The following is a 23,180-nucleotide window of genomic DNA, read 5'->3' on the forward strand; positions in this document are numbered from 1 at the left end:
GGAACAAACTGTAATTAGCACTACTGTCTGTTCAAAATAAAAGAAAGCATTGTGCATGTTGCTTTTTCTGCTAACACTTTATTTTAGGGTCCAATTCTCACTATTAACTAGTTGCTTATTAGCATGCATATTACTAGGATATTAGCTGTTTATTCGTACTTATAAAGCAGATATTAATGACTTATTCTGCATGACCATATTCTACATCCCTTAATACTACCCAATACCTAAACTTAACAACATTAATAAGCAGTAATTATGGTTTTTTTGAGACAGAAGTTAATATTTAGTTAATAGTAAGAATTGGACCCTGAACTAAAGTGCGACCACTTTTCCCATTTTATCAAAATCCTACCAAACCGTGACCACAAAACCGAAGTACATACCGAACCATGACTTCTATGTACCGTTACACCCCAAATATATTTATTCTTTTCCTTTTTTTTTTTCATTAATAAATTTATAGTCACAATTTGTACTTGTCAACAAAATGTACCATTTTTAATATAATATAATATAATAAAGCAATAAAAGGAGTAGCTTTTTGGTCAAACTTATTTTAAGATAAAATTGTCAAGTGTGTCCAAACTTGTGACTAGACAGATACGGATACAGATTTTAACTTGACAGATAAGGGTTAATATAATATTTTTATAGCGCCTAGAGTTAGAAATGCATGTGTCCATATGCTCTACCTAAGAGAGTGGAGCCATCTACTACTGTGTTGCAGCTCTGGTAGTCCAGTACGTGAAGGGAGTTAAAATTATCATCGCTGAGAGACTGAGAGATATCTTCAAGAACCTCCATGTCACCAATGAGTTCTCCACACAGAGGGCTGTCCAAAATTGGATAGCCCAGCGGGGACAAGGGACTGTACAGGCTCGGCATGTCTACCATGGCGCTGGACCACGGCAAGCTTTGAATCATTCATCAGTCTGCAAAGACAAAAAAATAACGGCAAGAAAAGTGAAGATTGAGTGAAGAAAATATTGTTTCATATCTTTTAACTGCAAGACACAATACCCAGATTACACTGGGATTAATGGTCACATTCAGATAAAAACAACAGCCAATGATTTCAGCCGCTATTGAATTCAATGCAGATGAAAACGAGGCTGTCGTTTAATGTCGTTTAATGTTAATGTCCTAGATCATGTAATTTCCATTTGTTTTATGGAGTTTTATCAACTGAATGAAATTATTTAATGTTTCGAACAATTGGTATGTTGTTAAACAACTTTGCAATCCATTGAACATCACATTCTATCCCTCACAGTCTCATTTTCATTAATGTCAGAAATCAAATATGGTGCTACCCTGAATGTATTGTCATAAAAAATTCATTTGTATACATAAAACACTAAAAATATATATATATTTAGAGTAACTCCCTGACATCAATGCAGAATTAAAAGTTGACTTCTTAATAAGAAGAAACAAAAGCAGTTATTTATTATTATTATTATTATTATTTTAAACCACTGTTAGGTTGTGATCATAATGCAGACTCAATATCTACTTGGTATGCAAGCTGCAACCTGGGCTCTGTGAAACACTGACTAGAAAGAAGTTTCATTCAGAGCAACACTAAACAAGTGGCAGAAGTAACGTGTTTAAGGGGGGTTGCCACGGAAACCCCAGGCTCAGTTATTGCAGCGTTTTATTCAGACACGAGGGGAGCGTTTCAAAGGCTTTGGCCTGTTTCATCACAGGAATGTGATCTCATTCGTCCTGCTATGTGAACTTATCAAAGAGACCGACCAAAGACCAAGTGCTCTGTCGATTGAGGTGATCTCAAGATTGGGTCTAGGTCAAAAGCAGACCTTCTAGACAAAAAAATGTGTCAGTTTGAGATGAAAATGGTTTAGATTTTCCAAAGAAATTGTGAGAGTTCTGGGGCGTTGTTATGTGGTTGCTTCAAGAGGTTGCAGGGTAGTTATTTTGATGCACTTCATTTGTTTGATAATATCACAAACACTGTGGCCAGACGTTCCATTGCCATTGCCGTGCTGGAGATAACAATCCTATTCAAAAGAATTAACGACTCAAATGGATTCAGACGCTCTCAAGGGAATTCTTATGGCCGCTCGAGGGGTCTTGCGGACAACAGTTCAAATGGCATTCCACTCAACATTTTAATTTCTTGCAGCAGTGACATGGAGAAGGCTAACCAATGCCAGATTAGGCATTCAAGCACTTTTGCAATGGACCACTTTCTTTTTCTTTTTGTAAAAAGTAACAATACACTTTACCTTCAAGCGACCAACACAGCCAGTCTAAAATAAACTGCCGGTGCTAAAGAATTGACAAAATTCTGTGCTAAGACCGAGTACTGATGGTAGACAAGCTGTTTCTACCGCTGTCATAAATCAGGCAGACAAGCCAGGTTTTCAGCTCTGTCTGCAAGGGGAAGCCGTCCAGCTTTCTAAAGTTATACCTGATCTATCTGCTCTGTAGATTTGCCCGAAGCAGAACAGCAAAAATCTTACCCAGCTGTTTGTCTCTAGCTGTTGAGGCTATCTGAAACCTGAGCTGAGCATGATTCTTCAGTCAATGCACACAGCGCTCTCTCAGCCGCTGTACAACAATCATAACTGACTCACACAAAACGCAAAGACAAGTGCAGCAACAAGCATTCTTATTGGAGGTATATATGGACTGCTACAATGACTGCATATTAGTTAATACACTGCAAAAATAAAAAAAAAAATTAAAAAATAAAAAAAAAATATATATATATATATATATATATATATTTTTTTTTTTTTTTCACTGTATTCCAGTAAAAGTATATAAACATGCTTAGATATACTTAAAACAAGATACATTTACTTGATAATTAATACTGCATAAGGTAATAATAAGTTTTAATAAATGGGGTGGTATTTATACTTAAAAAAAGAAAGAAAAAAAAAACAATTACAAGATATACTTGTAATACTCAAGATACTCTTAAAAATATATATCTTATGTAATTTTGCTGGTCAAGTAAATGTATATTAATTTAATTATGTTTAAATATTTTTCTTTAAATATCTTGAATTAAGATTAATACCACATTGGCAAAGTTTTTGTTTTAAGCATAAACCTCATACAGGGTTTCTGCAGGTTTGATGAAGGTAAATTTATTACCTTTTTATTAACCAAGTAAAGAAAATTTAAAGGGGTGGTTCATTGCGATTTCAGTTTTTTAACTTTAGTTAGTGTGTAATGTTGCTGCTTGAGCATAAAAAAGTATCTGCAAAGTTACAGCACTGAAAGTTCTATGCAAATGGAGATATTGTCTTTTAAAGTTAAGGTAGTTTAGTGCCTACAAAAACGACCAACGAGGACTACAACAAGCTTCTTCCCGGGTTGGTGACATCATAAGATTCAGCATAATGAAAGCGGAAGAGTTGTGTACACCGGACGCGAGTGCGACGTGTCAAAAGATAATAGAACCCATTATAATCTGTGATATTTTCTACACTGGATGCGGCGCTGAAGACAGCTTCCAGAATCTACACGAGTTCAATGCTGGATTTACACAAAGGCTATTAATGAAAGATGAAGCAGTTCCCACTTTAAAAGCAGAAGCTGCTGTTTATTGGCTTCAAAGTGTAAGTATGTTTTATTGTTTGTACATGTCTTTTAAACGTATAATGTTAGTTCTGTTGCTATTTTTTGGTTGCATCAAGGATGTAAACAAAGATCAACACGTTTTTGCTTCACTAGCCAGTTAGCTAAATTCTACAAACTCCAACAAACTTCTGTTCATAGACAAACAGTTGTTCATGCTATAAATTAAACTTTACCTTTACAAAAATGCTACTCAGTCATGTATTTGGCTACAGTAAAGCTTTAATCAGAATAAAACTGTATATTGAAAGATAAAAAAAGCAGTGACAGCATATCTAAACACTTTGACACAAATACAAAATGAAATACCATTCATAAACGTCCTTTAAAAGCTGCAATTGCAGAGCTTCTGCTTGACCCTCTTCATCTGGGTCTGATTTGGCTCAATTTGATACAGCAATATAGTCGCCATTATTTACATTGCCATTGAAGCACGTAACTACGAATGGTAAGGGTCGTGGCGTTTCCGGACGCTTCAGCGAATCACAATACACTGGGCCCGCTACCAACCTGCTAACCAATCTGAGCACAATGCTTATTTTGCAAGGAGTGGCTTCAAAGAAGCAGGAAGTCAAACGAGCCGTTCAAATGACATTGGAAACAGAGGTGTAGAATAAAGGTAAAATATATTAAAAAAATATGGCTTTTTTTAAAAAAAAAAAAGCACACAAAGCATTAAGACATGTTAAACTGTGCCCCAAAAACACAATCAAGCCTTTTTTTTTTTTTTTTTTTTTTTACATTTTTGAGAATACAATACACAAAGCACACACACACACATCTTCGTTAATCTAATTTTAACTGTTAAAGTTTTTTTAAATTTGACAATTAAAAATTTCACTAGACCTGCTCAAAAACATTTTTTTAAAATCCATGATTAATATTGCATTGCATAACGTGTTCTTATACAAACTGACAAGCACAAGTGAATCGCATTCATATATTTAATATGGACTAAAAAATTGTTTGCAATTTCAAGTAAGCTATATTTACACACAACTAACCTGACAGTCGAGTCTTTTATACAGGTTTTGTAACAAAAACTATTCTAAAATTAAGAAACCCTTAGAAAACAGTAAACATTGAGTTTACATGCGATTCATTTAAAATACTTAATTTATTATTCCAAAATCCAAATATGATACTAAATCCCACAAAAAAGGGTTTCTATTTGTAACGTGCTGTCTTTGAATTATAAACAAGACAAACATTCGCTGAATAAAGGTTGGCCAATACAAACATACTTATAGAAAACGGTTGACAATGAATAGAAAGGACCAATAAGAGCAAACGCATCGAGTATTCAAGAATATCAAGAAGTTAGTTGTGTTAACTAAAGCGTCCGTCATTTACCGAATCTTAAAAACACGGGTGGATAATTAAAAATGTTTTCTGACAAAAAATAAAAAAATAACACAAGCAAGAACAAATTTTAAACAAAGCATGGCAATTTTCATTTTCCCTCTAGGTGTGCGCGCGCGTTTGTGTTTATGAGAGAGAGCTCGCGCAGCACTGAGACAACGGTACTTTTAAATGCATAAGTAACTAATATGCTAGTTTTCATACAAAATAAGTAGGCTATGTAACATAATTAGGTACTTTAGTTAGCATCAACAATAACGCAACACGTGTAACGTTAGGCTTTATGTTTCTCAACACTGACAATAAATAAATAAACGCTTGTTTCTCCAGAATCGCGCTTGTCAGTCAGTCACACATCACAACATTTTCATATAGCCATATAGCGATTTCCATTTTATTTAGATTTGTTGTTCACCATTACTTGAGCATTTTATACCCGTTTACCTTAAGGAGTCAGAAGTACCGTGTACTGTCCTCGCTTGAGAATTCAGTCACTAACGGCGGGAGTGGAGGGAGATCGAGCGGGATTTTGTGTTGCTGTCTCTTTTTATTGATAGGCCGTACGCATTTGTCAATCATCCCCTCTTGCTATTTGGGAAATGAGCCCAGCGCTCAGATTGGTCGAACTCTTTCTTTTGCTGGATTTGTGTACTACGCGTGCACAGAGGAGTCACAATCGTACCAGCGTACTTGAGGTCAAAATGCGTATCCGCTACGCAAAATGCGTACAGTGTTGGCAGGTCTGTGTTTGCTGTCAGTCACCGAACCGGTGTGGATATACTGTAGTTCGGAATCACAGATTCTGCATCTTGGAAGTATTACCAAAATAAGAATTTTCACCAGAAAATGTCAAAGTAACATGTCTGCCACATTTGTTCTGACCAACTGAGGGGGAAAAACGAAAAAGCATTACAATAAATCGCGCTGCCAATGGAGATTAAATCTAACGATCGCCAGAACCCAAGAGGCGACACTTTAATACGTTTTTGCTAACAGCCACTAGGTGGCGCTCCAGTAGCGCGGCCGCCATTATGGGGTGAAAATACTAACTGGACCATTGAATCCTTTACATCTTACGCGGCCAAAATCTGCGAATTTCACTGCCAAATCAGAAGCGCAATAGAACAGTTTTTTTTTTTTTTTTTAAATAAGTCACCAGTAAACTGTATGTCTCCTACAGTAAATCTTGTGTTATATATGTTTTATTTTACCAGTTGTGGAATCTAACCATTCAACCATCTGAGGTAATGTAGTTAGCCTACTTTATTGAATATTTCCATTTTATACAACTTTACACATTTATTAATAGTAAATTAATAATTAAGCAATTTAAGATAATCATGTTTGCAGGAGAAAAATAATAATATAATCTAGCTGTTATATTCATATATTTATTGTCCAACATTCCCAATTTTTTTGATGCATGTCCTTGATTTAATTTCATATGTTGGTATTAATTCAGTTTTTATAAGAATTTTAAAGATGTTTAACCCAAACCGACTGGGTTGAGCAAAGGTTTTGTGAAAAAAGTGGAAGATTTAAACACAACGTCTGTAAAATAAACTGTTAAAAGGATTTGATGATCACTAGTGATTGTATTTTATTCTGTGTTGTCATCATTCAGGTTGGATTTCAGCTTTTAAGTGTGTGTGTTGACGACTCGCTTTCACCCCAAAATGGTGGAAACGCAGGGCTGCTGCTGGGCGCCGGTGTTTCAATGGAACTTTCTATTGACTGTTGCTTCTTGTTAGTGTATATTCTTTGGCTCGGATCACATCAAGATGTGCAAATGATTATTATTGTTATACTTTGTTCTCAAATTGTTAATGTTAACAACATCAGAATTGCGTGACTACGTGTATTAAGTGTGTATTAGCGTTACCCGTAGATTTCAATTTCTGTAGCCACTCCGCAGTCCTAAGTCTTTTGCTTCTGACTGTGGGTGAATCTCCAGTTGTCACTTACGATTGTCATTTGGACCTTTCTGGATTACAATCCGCCATCAAAATGATAAGTTTAATTATTACAGCTGCTGTGAGAAAAGGCTATAAATGATCTGCCATAAATGATTTAGCCTATTAGCTGGGACTCCTTTATGTAAACAGATGCACAGACAAATAGCTGAATGCTTGAATTTCCCACAGAAACCCACCAGTACCACCCGAATTACAAAATAATATTACAAGCTTACCGCTGTTAATCGAGCTAAGGTAAGGAGATAATTTCGAACTTTGGCTGTGAACTTGCTCAAAAATTGATTTTGGATATTTTTTAACCATAAAAGTTACAGACTGCAGCTTTTAGGAATAAACTGAAGTGAACACAACATGTCAATATGTTCTCTAAAGGTCTAGGGAGAAACACAATGAGCAACACTTCAAATTTTGCTTCTCCAGTGAATGTATCTTGATTTAAGAATGTTTAGATATTTGTACTGGAAAATAAGGCAGACATACTAAAGAAGAAAATATATAATTTTTGCAGGTTTTTTTTTTTTTTTTTTTTTTTTGACTTTCTGCTCTGATTTAAGATTCTTTGAAGGCCTTAATTTGTGTAAGGGTTAATTAAGACTTTTTGAGACTTGGAGAAACCCTGTCCTACTTACAATAAAAAATATTTTACATTATACAAATACAAAATATTTTTAATGTATAGATACATTTAAGAAACATGTTATATGCAATTTTACTTCAAGCTAATTTATTTTGATTTATTTTATTTAAATGTATTTTTAATTGTATTTTCACTGGAAACAAGACAATTATTTTTATATATATATATATATATATATATATATATATATATATATATATATATATATATCCAGCAGTAATTTCATGGTACACAAGATTAAGCACGTAACACGCGTTTGAGTGAGACTGCATTTGTATATGTAATCGTGTATTAAGGTGTGAAACTGAGAGCAATAAGCTGAAGCTACTATATTTATTCGGTGTAAACCCAGACACTCACATGGGCACACATACACATGACTTAAACCTCATGACTACACACGGGTGCCAAGCGAAGTGTAGGAGAGATGCCAGTTTCTGCTGTAATGGAAATGTGCCCATGGAGACCAGCTGAGCTATTAACCAGCAAAACCAAACCCCATATCACGCTTCCAAACTACAATATATTCCACACAAATATCTCAACGGATGCACAGAATGCAACACCTCCCCGTTCACAACACGTTTTATCCATTGATGTGAACAAGAGCCGATTGACAACACGTATGAATGCACAAGAGGAATCCTCAATGAGTCCTATTAAACAAATGGAACAAGTAATGTTTAACAAGACTGAATCACGGGATAGTTGTACCAAAATATAAGAAAGGAATCAGTATTGTATCCAATACCCTTTATAGTAATTTTGCTGCTCAAGTAAATGTCTTTTAATTATGTTTTAGAGATTTTTCCAGCAAATCTACTTTTAAATAAATTATTTTTGCAGCGCATGGTGTGTGTTTCTCATTCTGGCTGGAGAAGGACACACAGGCACATATAGCCTACGTGCTGAGGATGACGAGGCCTGTTGTGAAGGGTCACAGCTGACAGGACTTGGAAACCAATACAGGCTGATTTACCCCCTCCTTCCTGGTTGATCTTTACTGGCCGTCTGACTTGACCGTGTAGGAACAACAATACAGCAGTTCCTGGGGGTATTTTAGATCCACAAGAAGACAGTGAATGTCATTGTACTTTAGCCTTTCCAAAAAAAAAAAAAAAATCCTCTTTAAAAAAAAAGCAGTGTTTTACAGTGTTTTGATCACATGTTCCCCATCATTATTTTCACCTACACAGAACCAGCCTTGGACTGCATAAGACAGACAACACATGTAAAGCAAACAGGTCTGTGTAGAAATTTCCACTACATCAGCCAACAAGCAATGACAAAGCAAAATCTCTACGTGACCCATTGAAACAACAGATCTGAAGTATAAAGATTGATCTGTGACCACAGACCATATGCGAGTTTGTTTTTGAAAGAAATATTGATTGTGTGCATGATAAAACGCACGTCTTCCTAGCTTTTCTCAACTGCAACCGATCAATTTGGATGCGAGTCAAGACTATTTGGCAAAAATAAAGACAGGTCAATTTGTTCAGTGTTGGTAAACAAAGGGTATTTACCAAAAAGAAATTAAGACGAAATCAAAAGTGATGTCAAAGGGTCAAAGACATGACAGTCATATTAAATACTCAAAAAATACATTAAAATGCAACTGACACAAACATTAACTTGACTACATCTCTTCTATGATGAGCATGCTTTTAATTTCTAAATTAAAATTATTATTTTTTTTACATGGTGTAAAGTATAATAACTGTCCTGATATTGTAATGAAGAAAAATGTCATTAAAATAGTTAAATTAAATGCTTAAAAAGAAAATGGTTTGACATTATTTATTTATTATTGGTTTATTCATTAATTTATTATTTATTCTTAGATTTTTAAAAGAAATAATTATAATTTGATCACCAAATCAAAGTCATGTGATACAATTGCCATGCAGAAAAAAAAAAAAAATAAATCACAGAATGATAGCATGGAGAGGAGTCCTGAAGACCCTCAGGATTGTGTGTCAAGGTCAATAAGTCTCTTAAATGTCATATATTTTGTCATATATCTGCCATTTTAAGAAACTTAAACCATATTACAATATAAACTTGTAAAATGTCATGTGGTACGACTCCACAAAATAGTAAAATGTATGAATTATTATTATTAAATATATTTAAAAACTTCAATATAATGATCAAGATGTGTTCACTCACATGTATCCTTAAGTTTTTCAAAACTTGAACAAGAACATGCAACATGTTTTAAACTACAAAAATCAGTCTTATTTGTCAATGACTCAAGTATAGCTACAAACAGAGCAGCACAAATTTAGGTATAAATCATGCCAAAACAGATCCATGTTCAGAAATGAGAACTACAAAACTTTACTTTTCACAAAGGCTGTGAGCAACGCTAGAGGCCTTGGTGTAAAGCAGACAGCACACTGACGAATCGTGTTTAAATCATCACCTAAGCTCAGAGCAAAGCAGAATGAAATCAGTGCTTACCAGATCACGATTCGCAGTTCTGCTCTACCAGCGGCCAATAAATACATGCACCCCTTCCAGGGCCAAAGTCCGAATCACACACACACACACACACACCCTGCATGCCTGCTTCTCTCAGTTCAGGAGTTTGCCTAACGTAACACTAACAAACATGTGAACTGAACGCATCAGATAAGAGAGCCTTAATGTCTGGCTGGATGCATTTATAAACAAGACAGCTGGGATTTCAACAATAGCGGGAGGAATGCCTTCGTTCCACACACTCAAGAAACATCCTGTCTGTTTAGTACATTCTGCCTACAGAGAGACAGATCAGCATTAAGTCAAGGCAGACGGCTTCACACAGACTATGAAATGCAAACATGGAGCTTAGAAGCAGGTGCATCCATGTAAGGCCAGATGTTTCTCTATCCTAATATAGTCATGGCCAAAAGTTTGTGTCTGTGATACAACAAATTACATATAATAACAAATCTGCATTATTATCTAACCTTATAAATTTTATATGATAATCAAAAGTGCTGGCAAAGCAAATGGAGTGAGATAAACATGGCCACAGAGATAAAAGGCTGTAAAATTACTTAATTTTAAGGGAACTAATTTATAACTTGCCTAAAAGGGTATCATGGCTTTTGTATATACACTATATTAGAGACTTCTAAGATTAAACACATTTGAATGTGAATATCAGATTATAAAGAATATCATTTAATCACTCATAAACTAAGTTGATAAGGCTCAAACCCCCACACGATGACGTCAGTCACTGGGAAGATGACACAGGGCGTTAAGATATATGTGTGACCCTTTTAGCAAGTTACATAACAGAACCGAATGGACGAGTCCTTGTGGCCCTGTAGTCGCAGATGTGTGGGCTACAAAAGCTGCGCTACACTAACTTCAGGGGATGCCAATGTACACAAACTGAAAATATTACATTAAGGACATTCCAGAATTATAATTAACTATTTGTGATGGTGACAGTGAGCAAGTGAGCATAGTTTAGGCAAAAAAAAATGTCGAAAAGGTGGTCCCTACAACTGCACAGCGTATAGTATAGTATAGTTAACTAAAACCATGAAAAAAAGTTTTTTTAAATTTTCATGTAGTTTAACCTGTACTAAATTAGCTAAATTTAAAAAAAAAAAAAAAAATCTATAGACATTAAAAAAACAAAAACTAATAAAATTGACAAAATGCATCAAAATGCAAAAAACTTTGAATAAAAATTAATTAAAGGTGCCGAAGAATGCTTTTTCGCAAGATGTAATATAAGTCTAAGGTGTCTCCTGAATGTGTCTGAAGTTTTAGCTCAAAATACCCCATAGATTTTTTTTTAATAATTTTTTTTAACTGCCTATTTTGGGGCATCATTAAAGGTACAATATGTAAAATTTTTGCAGTAAAATATCCAAAAACCACTAGGCTAGTGTTATATATTTTGTCCAGCTGATTACAAACAATGTCTCTAATGTTTTCAACTACTTGTAAATCATGAGAAAATTCCCATTCTAAACAGTGACACGGGGCAGTGCAGTCGCCTGTCAATGACGTCAGTTACCTTTGTTACCGCCTTTACCGACGTAGAAACCACATGACAACAGTGCCGTGGACAAATGCGGAAGTAGTGTCTAGCGTCCAGCAAACCACTAGCTCGCTTCAAGCAGTTCCTTATTTACTTCTTGCACGTTTTATGGTGGATTGTGTTACTTATTTATGGAACATAATTACTGTTTACCATCTGCCGCTGGTTCTGTCGACAAGGACAGCTCCCGTAAACTCATGATCGGAAAAGCGGAAGCGGCACCGGCGACTGTGTCATAATAAAAGTCCCGCTGCTCGTAAGGCGTGTGTCGTGCAATCGCTCCAGCTCCTCGTTCAGCTCCCACAACACTCGGTCCTGCTCTGCTTCAACTACAGTAACGTTAATAATCGCATCCATGAACATGAGTTCTTCTAGACTCCAATCCCTATGCTTTTGCACCGTCCATTGAGATGGAGACCACATGTCCCAAGTTTCCGCTCTAAAACTTGGCGTCATCAAACTACGCCTTTGTTTTGAATAGGCTTCTAGCGACCTCTAGCGGAAAAAAATATCACAAATTGTACCCTGATTTTGGCAGCGCGCCGCCCCTTTAATTCGCCTGCTCCCTGCCACACGAGCTCTCGACTATATTACAGCGCATTTACAAAGTTCACACAGCTAATATAACCCTCAAAATGGATCTTTACAAGATGTTCGTCATGTATGCTGCATGTATGCGTCGGATCATGTGAGTATAGTATTTATTGATGTTTACATTTGATTCTGAATGAGTTTGAGGCTATGCTCCGTGGCTAACGGGCTAACATTACACACTGTTGGAGAGATTTATAAAGAATGTGTTTATGCATTATACAGACTGCAAGTGTTAAAAAATTAAAATAGTGACGGCTCTTGTCTCTGTGAATACAGTAATAAACGATGGGAACTTTAACCACATTTAACAGTACATTAGCAACATGCTAATGAAACATTTAGAAAGACAATTTACAAATATCACTAAAAATATCATGCTATCATGCATCATGTCAGTTATTATTGCTTCATCTGCCATTTTTCGCTGTTGTTCTTGCTGGCGTACCTTGTCTGTGCACAGATCCAAACGTGAATACTGCCTTTCCTTGTCTAATGCCTTGAACATGGGCTGGCATATATGCAAATATTGGAGTCATACATATTAATGATCCCGACTGTTACGTAACAGTCGGTGTTATGTTGAGATCTGCATGTTTTCCGGAAGTCTTTTAAACAAATAAGATTTACATAAGAAGGAGGAACAACTCAGTGTATGTCTTTTCCATGTACTGAACTCTTATTTAACTATGCTGAGGTAAATTCTAATTTTGATTCTAGGGCACCTTTAATAAAATTTATAATAGTATCTCAATCTCAACTTTTTATCTAAAATTAACAAGTCAGCATGCAGTGGAACTGACCTTCCAAATAATATTTATATTTTAATTAAAAAATGAAAGCAATATTTTTTTAAACAACATTTGATTAGAAATTTTATATTAAATGAACTATCTATAGTCTTTTTAAGTTAATAGAGGATTAAATAAAGTTTAAAGGGGTTAAAAAGTTACTAAGGTAACTACTTTTGAATAACATTTTGGACAAGGAAGCTTGAGATTCATTCTCTGTTCATTCATAATCACATTAGAATTTTGAATTATAAATGGACTTCCATTAATTCAATTGAATTTAACTATAAACACTATCATTTTTATGAAATTATAAATGGTAAATGAATATGCACGATTATGTTAGTTAACATTATTATTAAATTATGTGTGCAACGTTAGTGTGTTTACACTGTGGAAAAATATTCTGCAAGATACTTAAAATAATAGCACTATATCGAACAACCAGCTAACTAACCAACCAACCAACCAACCAACCCGATGTCTGAATGAGCAAGCATTAAAGACCAACAGAGACGCTGTAAAGTTTCGCTTCGGTTCCAAAAAGAGTTAAATCTTGATAAACTGTAGCAAACGCATACGTATTGTTTTAAACAGACTATGTGATAAGAGTCTCGCTGTGAAAATAGCACAGACATGTGTTCTTATGTGAATGTTTACTTTGGTGCAGTTAAAAGCGTACGATTACAGTAATCACGGCATAAAACCGGATAAAACATGATCATAATGTTACACAAGCGCTTTGTTTACAAGAGCTGCGCGTCTACCTCCCAATCCCAGGCCGCCATGCAGGCAGGAATAAAACACACGGGCTCTGTGACACTGCCAAATCTCAACTCGGTGGTGCGAGGGAGGCTGTAGTACTCCTCAAACGTCCTATTTAAAATTCACCGCAACCACTGCTGTCAAACCGCTCTGACACCAGTCGAGCTCGCGACAGCGCACACCCACCGACACACCTATAGATTCGGCCAATCGGCGCAGGCTTTTGGAGAGAAAGCCACGTCCACCGATTTAAGGTCGCGTTGCTGGGCAACAGATCTCATTGTGAGGATGATGATGATGGAATTATTTCAGTAGTGCCTAAATAATATTAACCCTTTAATGCATACAGGTCACTACAGTGGACGGCTATTCAAAAAGCCATTTTCTTGGCTATGCATGGCATGGGTTTTGATAGCATAGTTGCACATCAACCACTAGTGGAACCAACCCATCCTATACACTGCCATCAAGTGACAAGCCGTTGTATGTGGATTTTTTTTCTCTCCAAACAAAGATGGACAACAGCCAGACAAAAATTAAGTTGCTCCATAATATCCATCCATTCCTTCTATCTTAGGGGACTGCAGGTATAAAAAAGGGGGTTTGTAACATCAAGGAATGAGTCATATAATTGTTAAAATTTCCAAGTACTGATTTCAGATTGAAAGGAAATTCTGATTAATCACCTCACTAACTTGGATATCATGCAACACTTTATTTCGGCTACAATTCATACTTATTACAGTGACTGTTGTTCTTGCAAGAACTTAATCTGCAGAAACTAGAAAATGTAGAAATATTATCAATGTAGAAATGCATTTGTGTTATTAGAATGTAATTTGCAGTTACATCAAAAATTAATGTGATTATGTAATGTTACTTGTAATGCTTTTCTCGTTATATCAAAAAAAAAATCTGATTACTAATGCATGGTACTTGTAATGCTTTATTGATTACATCAAAAAGTAGTCTGAGTACGTAATGCATGTTACTTGTAATGCTTTTATCGTTAAATCAAAAAGTAATCTGATTATGTAATGCTCATTACTTGTAATGCTTTACTCGTTACATTAAAAAAGTAATGAGTACATAATGCACGTTACTTGTAATGCTATACTCGTTACATCAAAAAGTAATCTGATTATGCAATGCACTTTACTTGTAATGTTTTACTTGTTACATCAAAAGGTAATCTGAGTATGTAATGCACGTTACTTGTAATGCTTTTCTCGTTACATCAAAAAAGTAATCCGATTATGTAATGCATGTTACTTGTAATGCTTTACTCGTTACATCAAAACGTAATCTGAGTACATAATGCATGTTACTTGTAATGCTTTACTCGTTACATCAAAAAGTTATCTTATTACGTAAAGCATATTACTTGTAATGCTTTACTCATAACATTAAAAAAGTAATATGAGTACATAATGCACATTAATTGTAATGCTTTACTCGTTACATCAAAAAAATAATCTGATTACTAATGCACGTTACTTGTAATGCTTTATTGATTACATCAAAAAGTAGTCAGAGTACATAATGCACGTTACTTGTAATGCTTTACTCGTTACATCAAAAAAATAATCTGATTACTAAAGCACATTAGTTGTAATGCTTTATTGATTACATCAAAAAGTAGTCAGAGTACGTAATGCACGTTACTTGTAATGCTTTTCTCGTTACATCAAAAAGTAATCTGATTATGTAATGCACATTACTTGTAATGCTTTACTCGTTACATTAAAAAAGTAATGAGTACATAATGCACGTTACTTGTAATGCTTTACTCGTTACATCAAAAAATAATCTGATTACTAATGCACATTACTTGTAATGCTTTATTGATTACATCAAAAAGTAGTCAGAGTACGTAATGCAGGTTTACTTGTAATGCTTTACTCGTTACATCAAAAAAATAATCTGATTACTAAAGCACATTACTTGTAATGCTTTATTGATTACATCAAAAAGTAGTCTTTACTTAAGTAGACTTTACTTGTAATGCTTTATTACATCAAACTTTGATGTAAATTACATAATTACATTATGTTACATGTAAAGTGTTACTTTACATGTTACATTAAAAGTAATCTGATTACATAATGCTTGTTCCTTTTAATGCATTGCTCCCAGCTCTGCTCATTTCAGATGAGATTGAAAACACCTGATCGCTAGTTTTTCCACAGTCTGAAAACATCAATAGATTTCAGTCTGAGGTTTCCTCAGAGAGCTACGGTATAAGATTGTAGCTTTTGAACAATCAGAATTATCAGCTAATACGGGTAAATCGACATACTCTGGTAGACTGGAGGGAGCGTGAGTGTTTTCTACATAGTTTGAGTTGGATGTAACTTTCCACAGAGTTGTACCTTCAGTGGTTGTAGAGATCTTTGATGGAATCACGTCCTCATGTCACGAAATTCAACTTGTATGAAGTTCTTCCTCTGCTGGTTGAATGTGAACAAAATAAATTGCGTTTGTAATAATTTAAGCTGTATTATATTTTTGTATATATTTTATAGTTATCACATGGTTTTATACAATTTTATTAATTTTTGAAATACACAGTATTACTGTGTTATTACTGTATTGTTTAATGCAGTATCTCTTCAGTTAAAAACAAAAACACATACTTTCCACTCAAGAGGACATCTTAAAATCTCTGAAAAAAAAAAAAAAAAAAAAACTTCTTGTTTGTCATGCCCTTAGAGCAATAAAAACACAGGAAAAATCCTGACTGATGCTGCCGTAATTCATGCATGAAAAGGTTAATTAAAATAATATGACACATGTTGTCTTAATAATAAAGAAATGTTTACATAACAGAGTATTTACTTTTGGTTACGTTGTTGGTTATATGGACACTATAATGTGCTTCTGCTGCCACCTACTGGTGATATTCTTAAATCAATCACAGATCTGTAAATTTAAATAGATATTTTTACTCTTTGTTTATTAGACTAGCAAGGTTTTTTTTAATCTTTTAAATGCCACGAACCACCAAAATATGATCATTCTGATGTGAGGGACCCCAAAATGAAAACACAGTTTAAAGAATTTGTAGTTTCCTACTCACTATAGTACTGTACTGATGCACTATTTATTTATTTACATATTTTTTCTGTATTGTATTTATTTTAATCTATTGATTTAGTTCAATCTTATTTTATTTTTATCATTATTTACATAACTATTTTTTTTTTACAGTTTTTCTCTAAACTGTTCCCCCTCTCCCCAATTTTTGTTATGTATTTATTCATTCATTGACATTTTTCATCCATTTGTAGGTAATTTTATGTATTTTAAATTAATTTAAAGCCAATTCCCAATTTTATTACATAGCGGCTTACCATAATTCTGTTGTGTTATTTAATAGTGTCTTTGTGAAGAGACACGCAAAAAAGCTCTTGAGGACTGAAAGGGTAAAACTGAGGCAGTCACAGGAGAATAATATTAAACCCTTATCCTCTGTGGATTACTGTAATGTGCATAACAAAGTAGTTTTGTAACAACAATGCTGTTGCACTCCCCCAGGTAATGCTGCCAAAATAAGCATGCATAACACCTGTTTCCAAAGAAACAAAACTTTTTCAAGGTGACATGGCCATCACATGCTGTCCTTTCTTGCTGATACTCCTCTCCTGTGAGTGCCAGTCTAGAGGCGCTCCTGTGGAGTTCTGCCAGCCAGTGCCCATAAATTGTGCAGCAGCGAAAGGTCAGCCTGCCTACAGCCCTGTAGCTGTTAACATCGGCTAATGGCCGTCTGGAGCCATGGCCATGTTTTATTTACAATACAAGCTACCCTGGCAGAAGCACTCTGCCTGGCTCTGCATTGCATCTTTAATAATAAACAAATGAAATAATACAATGCTGTGGTCTCATTACATCCTTGTGCAGGAGACAGGAGATGCTCTTCATTTATACCGACCTGTCACTGGATGATGGGAAATGTGATGTTAAAGGGACAGTTCATTCAAAAATGACATTTCAGTCATTTCACCCTCATAACATTGTGAATTCATATGACTTTCTTTTTATTATAGAACACAAAAGGAGACATGGAAGAATTCTCTTTTCAGTACAATAAAAGTGAATGCCGACTGGTGCTTCCGAGCCTCAAACTGAACGTAAATGTGCCATAAATCTAGTCCATACCACCTTCACTTCATTATACTGAAAATAACGGCAGAGGATATTCTTCAAAAATGCACCTTTGGTGTTCCAAAACGACGTCACAGCGGTTTGGAGAAACATGAGGTTAGTAAATGTCAGAATGTTCATTTCTGAGTGAACTATTCCGTTAACTCAAAATAGAGTTTCATTACAAGAATCCTTTCGAAACGTCACTATCATGCTTGAGGCAAAGAAAGAAAAAATAAATAAAAATCAGGCAATCTTTGAAATATCAAACGTTTTATTCCAGTTTGAAGTATTACACATCTGTGATGTAAATGCTCAGGCAGTGGCAAGATCATAATAACTAGAAGCTAGGAAAACCAAGACAATTAAGAAAAGCGAAAGAAATCATTCCTCTAAGAGTGTATGAACCGTGCTTGGCGACGTTTTGCTGCCCTTCAGGGAAGGCAGTAGGTTGTATAGTTATCTCCTGATGGGGTAAAAACACAACCCTGAAACCACACAACCTACTACCTCACCCTGTACGAACATCACTGCTGAATATTCCACAACAAAACACATTTTGTCACTTCTTATCTGTGATATTTTAACAACATTTTTTTTCTATTAACTATGACATTTTGTAGCTCCTATTAGCTTTGAACCCATCCCATCTACATGCATGACAGTTTAGTCTTTTCTTCAAAAAATTTGACGACAAGCTGCACTAAACTGATATTTTTTCCAATCAAAACCAATCGTGACTGTGATGTAACTGATGGCTATTGGCTATTTAATGAAAAGGGAGAAGCCCTTCAATATGCCCACTTCAAACATTCTGATTCAAAAGGAAATATGCCAGTACAGGAAAGAAAAGAGATTTCATGTCTGTCATTTAAAAATATTTGTATTTTTTTTTTTTTTAATTCGCCACTATTGTTGTCATTACTATCAGCTTATACTGTCCGCTTCAGGAATTTACCGCAACTCAAACTCAAAGGCAGTAGTAATGCTGTAGTTTTTGTAATAATGCTGAGAGTTTGAATGAAACATGTTTTAAAAATCTTTTTAAGCCTGCATCAAGCATAAAATCATGTCTTTAATAAACACACATTAATGTTGGATCCTGGAAATGTGTAATTTCTTCCTTCCTGTTGACGTCCTCCGACATGTTCCGAAGTGATGGCACTACGGTCACTTCGGGAAAGACAGTAAGTTGTATAGTTATCTGACAGCAAAGGGTTAAACCCTCAAACTATACAACCTACTACCTCACCCCAAACGACAGTCTCTGTCTTCCTCTTCCTGCAACGGAGCTTCCATTTCCTGTTTACCTTCTTGTTTTATGTCCAACAAACCCCATGTAACTGACAGCATTTGGTGGTACTGTGCATCAGCAGATGTAAGACACTAAAATGCTCACTTGTACTAAATACACCCCCTATCACCTCTTTATCTCCAAAGCTTCAGTCCAGGATCCTTCAAAACCATCAAGGTCACCAACATGAGAAAGGTAGATGGTCACCTTCTGGGTTTGCCATCTGTGAAAGGACGAGAGAGAGAGAGAGAAAGGATTACTCAAGCACAAAATTCACATACTCAAGTCACTACATCAGCTCCATGTCCTGTTTGACTTGAATCATCTGTTGTGCTGACAGTATACAGGGGTGCATGAGAGGATTAGGACAGGGGTGTTTGGGAACTGGTGTGTGTATGTGTGTGGTCAGAGCGAGGAAGGTTCAGTGTGGGTGAGTAAGGCTGTGGGTAGCAGTATGGTTTACCTCAGACAAGGGGGAGGCACACACACATTGCTGACTCACACAAGCCACGAACCTCACAGGGGTGGAGTGGTTACACACACTCACACACACATAGTCAAATTAAGATATTAAGATAAAAGATATTAATACTCGTTTTCTTACCCTATGTCAAATAGTTTTCTTGTTTAAACCACACAATTTTTGGTTAGATTTACTTTGCCAATAAGAAAAATAAAGAAAATTTTAGGCGTGTACTCTGAAAAGTACTCTTAAAATTAAAGTAAATTCATATTGTTTTAATGATGTTTAAATATTTCTACTGGAAAACATGACAAAAAAGTTGATTTTGCAGTGTGTTAAATAAAATGTAAAATTAAGAAAAAATGTGTAATGTTCAGCACAATTTCTAGGTCATTAAACAAATTTGACATTGATCACATGAATATTTGTTCAGACTGTTTGATTAAAACCTCAAGATGCATCTCAAATCATGCTGGAAAACATGATCAACAGATTTTAAACAAGCATGCATGCATTTTGCATGCATCGCGAGTGCTGCTGTCAAGATAGACAAAAAAAAAAAAAACTAAAACATTTGACTCTTTTAACTTTGTTTTGTCAACATGACAATGTATTTTGTATTGTGACATTTTCTATAAAATAAAAAGCTACAATAAAACCATTTTCATCAGTAGTCTTTGATTTTGATCTCAATTTTTTCTCAAACATTCGTAACCCCTCGCACAGCGACATGAATTGACCTACTGTCATTGGAACAGTTATACCTCACCGTTTCTCATGTAAACCTGTTGTGGTCAATGGCATTCCCATTTTTTTCCGAGAAATAGAGCAAATGACAGCAGACATCTCAGCACCTGCTATACTTCAGCTAATGATAGTTCAAAACCACCAAAGCCATTTACGTACATTCGATTACTAACATCATTAAGAACCTTATGGGATTATTAAAAAACATTGCTACTGATAAAAGCGGGCAGGTTGTAATTTACATTAGTGGTGAAACAATCCATAGATCGTTAAGCTCTAGAATTACGGGTACTCTTGAAAGCTTGTGGAGTAGCTAACAGCCATAAGGTGGCGCTGTACACCAGAGACTGGAGCCATATTTCTTTAGAGTAAAAGAGCCGTTCAGCGACAATAGGCCCATTATACCGAGCTGCTAAACATAGTGATTCTTATATCCTTTAATCACCATCTGATACACTTTGTTTATATCCCTATTGCTTTGCATTAATACTGCAGGTAAAAAGTTAAAAGACCAAGAAACCTGTCGCACGATCTTTGAAGCAACATTTTATTTATTACATGATTTAAGAAATTCTGACTTAGAATTATGCTCTGGCCGTTTTATCGCTCCAGAGGCAAAGCCATCTTCTGTGTTTGTATTATATATCTGTTCAAACAAAATCACAAAAAAAAAAAAAAAAAAAAAAAAACTCATGTGACTTGCTGGAGGGGGAGAGATATCCCAGACTGATTACGACAGAGCGTGAATACAATGTCTGTAATGGACTTTGAGCTTGAACTTTAAACCGCAGTTTACACAAGTGATCGGTATCATAATATTATTCTCCTTTCTCTGGGTAGGCCATGACTTCTTGTACTTTTTTGTTGCAATTATGAAAAATAAGACGTCAAATTAAATTAGTTTTGATAGTAAAACCTAAAAAGAGTTGATATAAATTTCAGTGAGCTATAAAGCTTAATCTATCACAATCACACAACAGTCTTTGCTAAGACCGCTAGCGGCTCTTGGTCTCAAGACTTGCCCATGACATCATCTTAGTGTTGAACAATTACTCAGCTCCACCCCACCTTTTGTCACCTGCCAATCATGTCTGGCTCCTATTGTGTCCATGGGAAACAAGTTAGTTGAGTATTGCTATCCCTAAATGACCCCACAGTCCTTCCTCCTTTCCTTTTCACTTCATTATAGTGTCTATAAGAGTTTACTGGCTGAAGGATCTTGATTGTAAAGGAAAAGTCTGTCTACTTCTGCCATCATAACCAATTACTAAAAAGACATGCAGTGGTTAAAAACTATGTATACCAATTCATTTAAATTTTTTTTTTTTTTTTTTTTTTTATATTCAGTGGTCATACTTTTTTTTTGTAATTTATGTACTAATGTAAATTAGATATGGACACTAAATTTTGCTTTGGGTCTGCCATACAATTCAGATGAGACATTTAATGAATAAAAATATAAATCTAAAATGTGAAAATTTGAAAAATAAAGGATACATTTGTCTTTCATCCATTTTCAGTTTTAAATTAAACAACACAAAATTATTAGCAATACAGCAAACAACATTTCTTATATTTTGAAGACATCTGTGTGCATTTTTTTTTCAAAAGAAAGAAATTTTAAAGTAAAAAAATATAAGCACCTCATCATAATCAATACATAATCATTTCAATTTACCGCTTTAAAAACTCCTTCAAGCTAATATACATCTCAAACTCTCTAAGAACTTATTTTAATTCTCCTGAATAGTATCGAATTTAATTGTCTTTAGTTTAATGGCAATATTCAAGGGAAATAACCATTTCTAAATTAAGCTAATTAAAATGAAACACTAATGTTTTCTGCAAGAACCCCCATCCCCCCACCCAAACAAAACACAGGAACAAATATATGTTTTCATTAAAACATTTTAAAATACTGGAGACAAACACACACCTGTATGCGAGTGTCCATCAGCTTTTCTGCTAGAAAATTACAAGAAAAAGTACACAAACATAATTTATCTTTTCTATCTACGAAAAAAAAAAAAAGTGTGCTATTTAATAATTATACATTCATACTGCTTTCGGATGATCATTCCACAATTGCATTTGCATCAGTACTGCATCTTATGTAGTTGAGCTGAAATTTCATACAGCCTTAACAAAGAAAAAAAACAATGAAGTGATCAGGGTTCTGGATAAAAAGTTTCGAATTAAACTGACAATTAAAATAACTTAAAAAAAAAAAAAAAAACATTAAAATATTTAAATGCCATTTATTAGAATCTATGAGGCTTCTAATCGTTTCGATCGCTTTGTCACATCCTGCAATAAATTCCACCCTTGGAACTTCATCCGAATCAACTAATTATCAATTCACAGTGTGTAGCTGCTAAAATACACCTCTAAACAGAATGAAGGAGACATCTTTAGTCTAGACTGTGTGTGTGAGAGTACACAAGTATCTTTTGAAAAGGGTGGGGGTGGGGGGGGGTCTACACCCTTAACTATTACAGACACACACACACTGAGGCGTGGGAACTCTATTCAGGGCCGAATCAGAGGTCTATTATGGAGCACATGGCAGCAAGTGTGTCTGGGTGTGTGTGAGAGAGAGTGTGTGTACGTCTGTACGTGACAGCGAGGGCGGGTGTCTCAGTTAGTGCACACATGCTCGCTGCTCTTCGGCATGTCTGGGAATGCCTTGCCACAGTTTGACATACATGCATTTCTATTTTCACTGCAAACTTTTATAAAAAA

General features: G+C 35.1%; 1 protein-coding gene across 9 annotated transcripts in view; it reads right to left on the reverse strand.

Annotated features, from left to right (window-relative positions):
• pparaa (peroxisome proliferator-activated receptor alpha a) overlaps positions 1-23,180 on the reverse strand; it is a 59,089-nt gene that overhangs the window by 10,738 nt on the left and 25,171 nt on the right. For 3 of the 9 annotated variants that reach the window (XM_067392024.1, XM_067392022.1, XM_067392021.1), the window contains 3 exons: positions 19,359-19,451; positions 16,164-16,241; positions 696-935 (listed from right to left, as the gene is read on the reverse strand). In XM_067392024.1, coding sequence (XP_067248125.1) covers positions 696-927 — 232 coding nt within the window. In that variant the 5' untranslated portion in view covers positions 928-935; positions 16,164-16,241; positions 19,359-19,451. The other 6 variants (XM_067392025.1, XM_067392028.1, XM_067392026.1 and 3 more) reach the window with 6 other exon arrangements.

Source organism: Chanodichthys erythropterus, chromosome 8 (assembly GCF_024489055.1).
Source record: "Chanodichthys erythropterus isolate Z2021 chromosome 8, ASM2448905v1, whole genome shotgun sequence".
Classification (NCBI taxonomy): Eukaryota; Metazoa; Chordata; class Actinopteri; order Cypriniformes; family Xenocyprididae; genus Chanodichthys; species Chanodichthys erythropterus.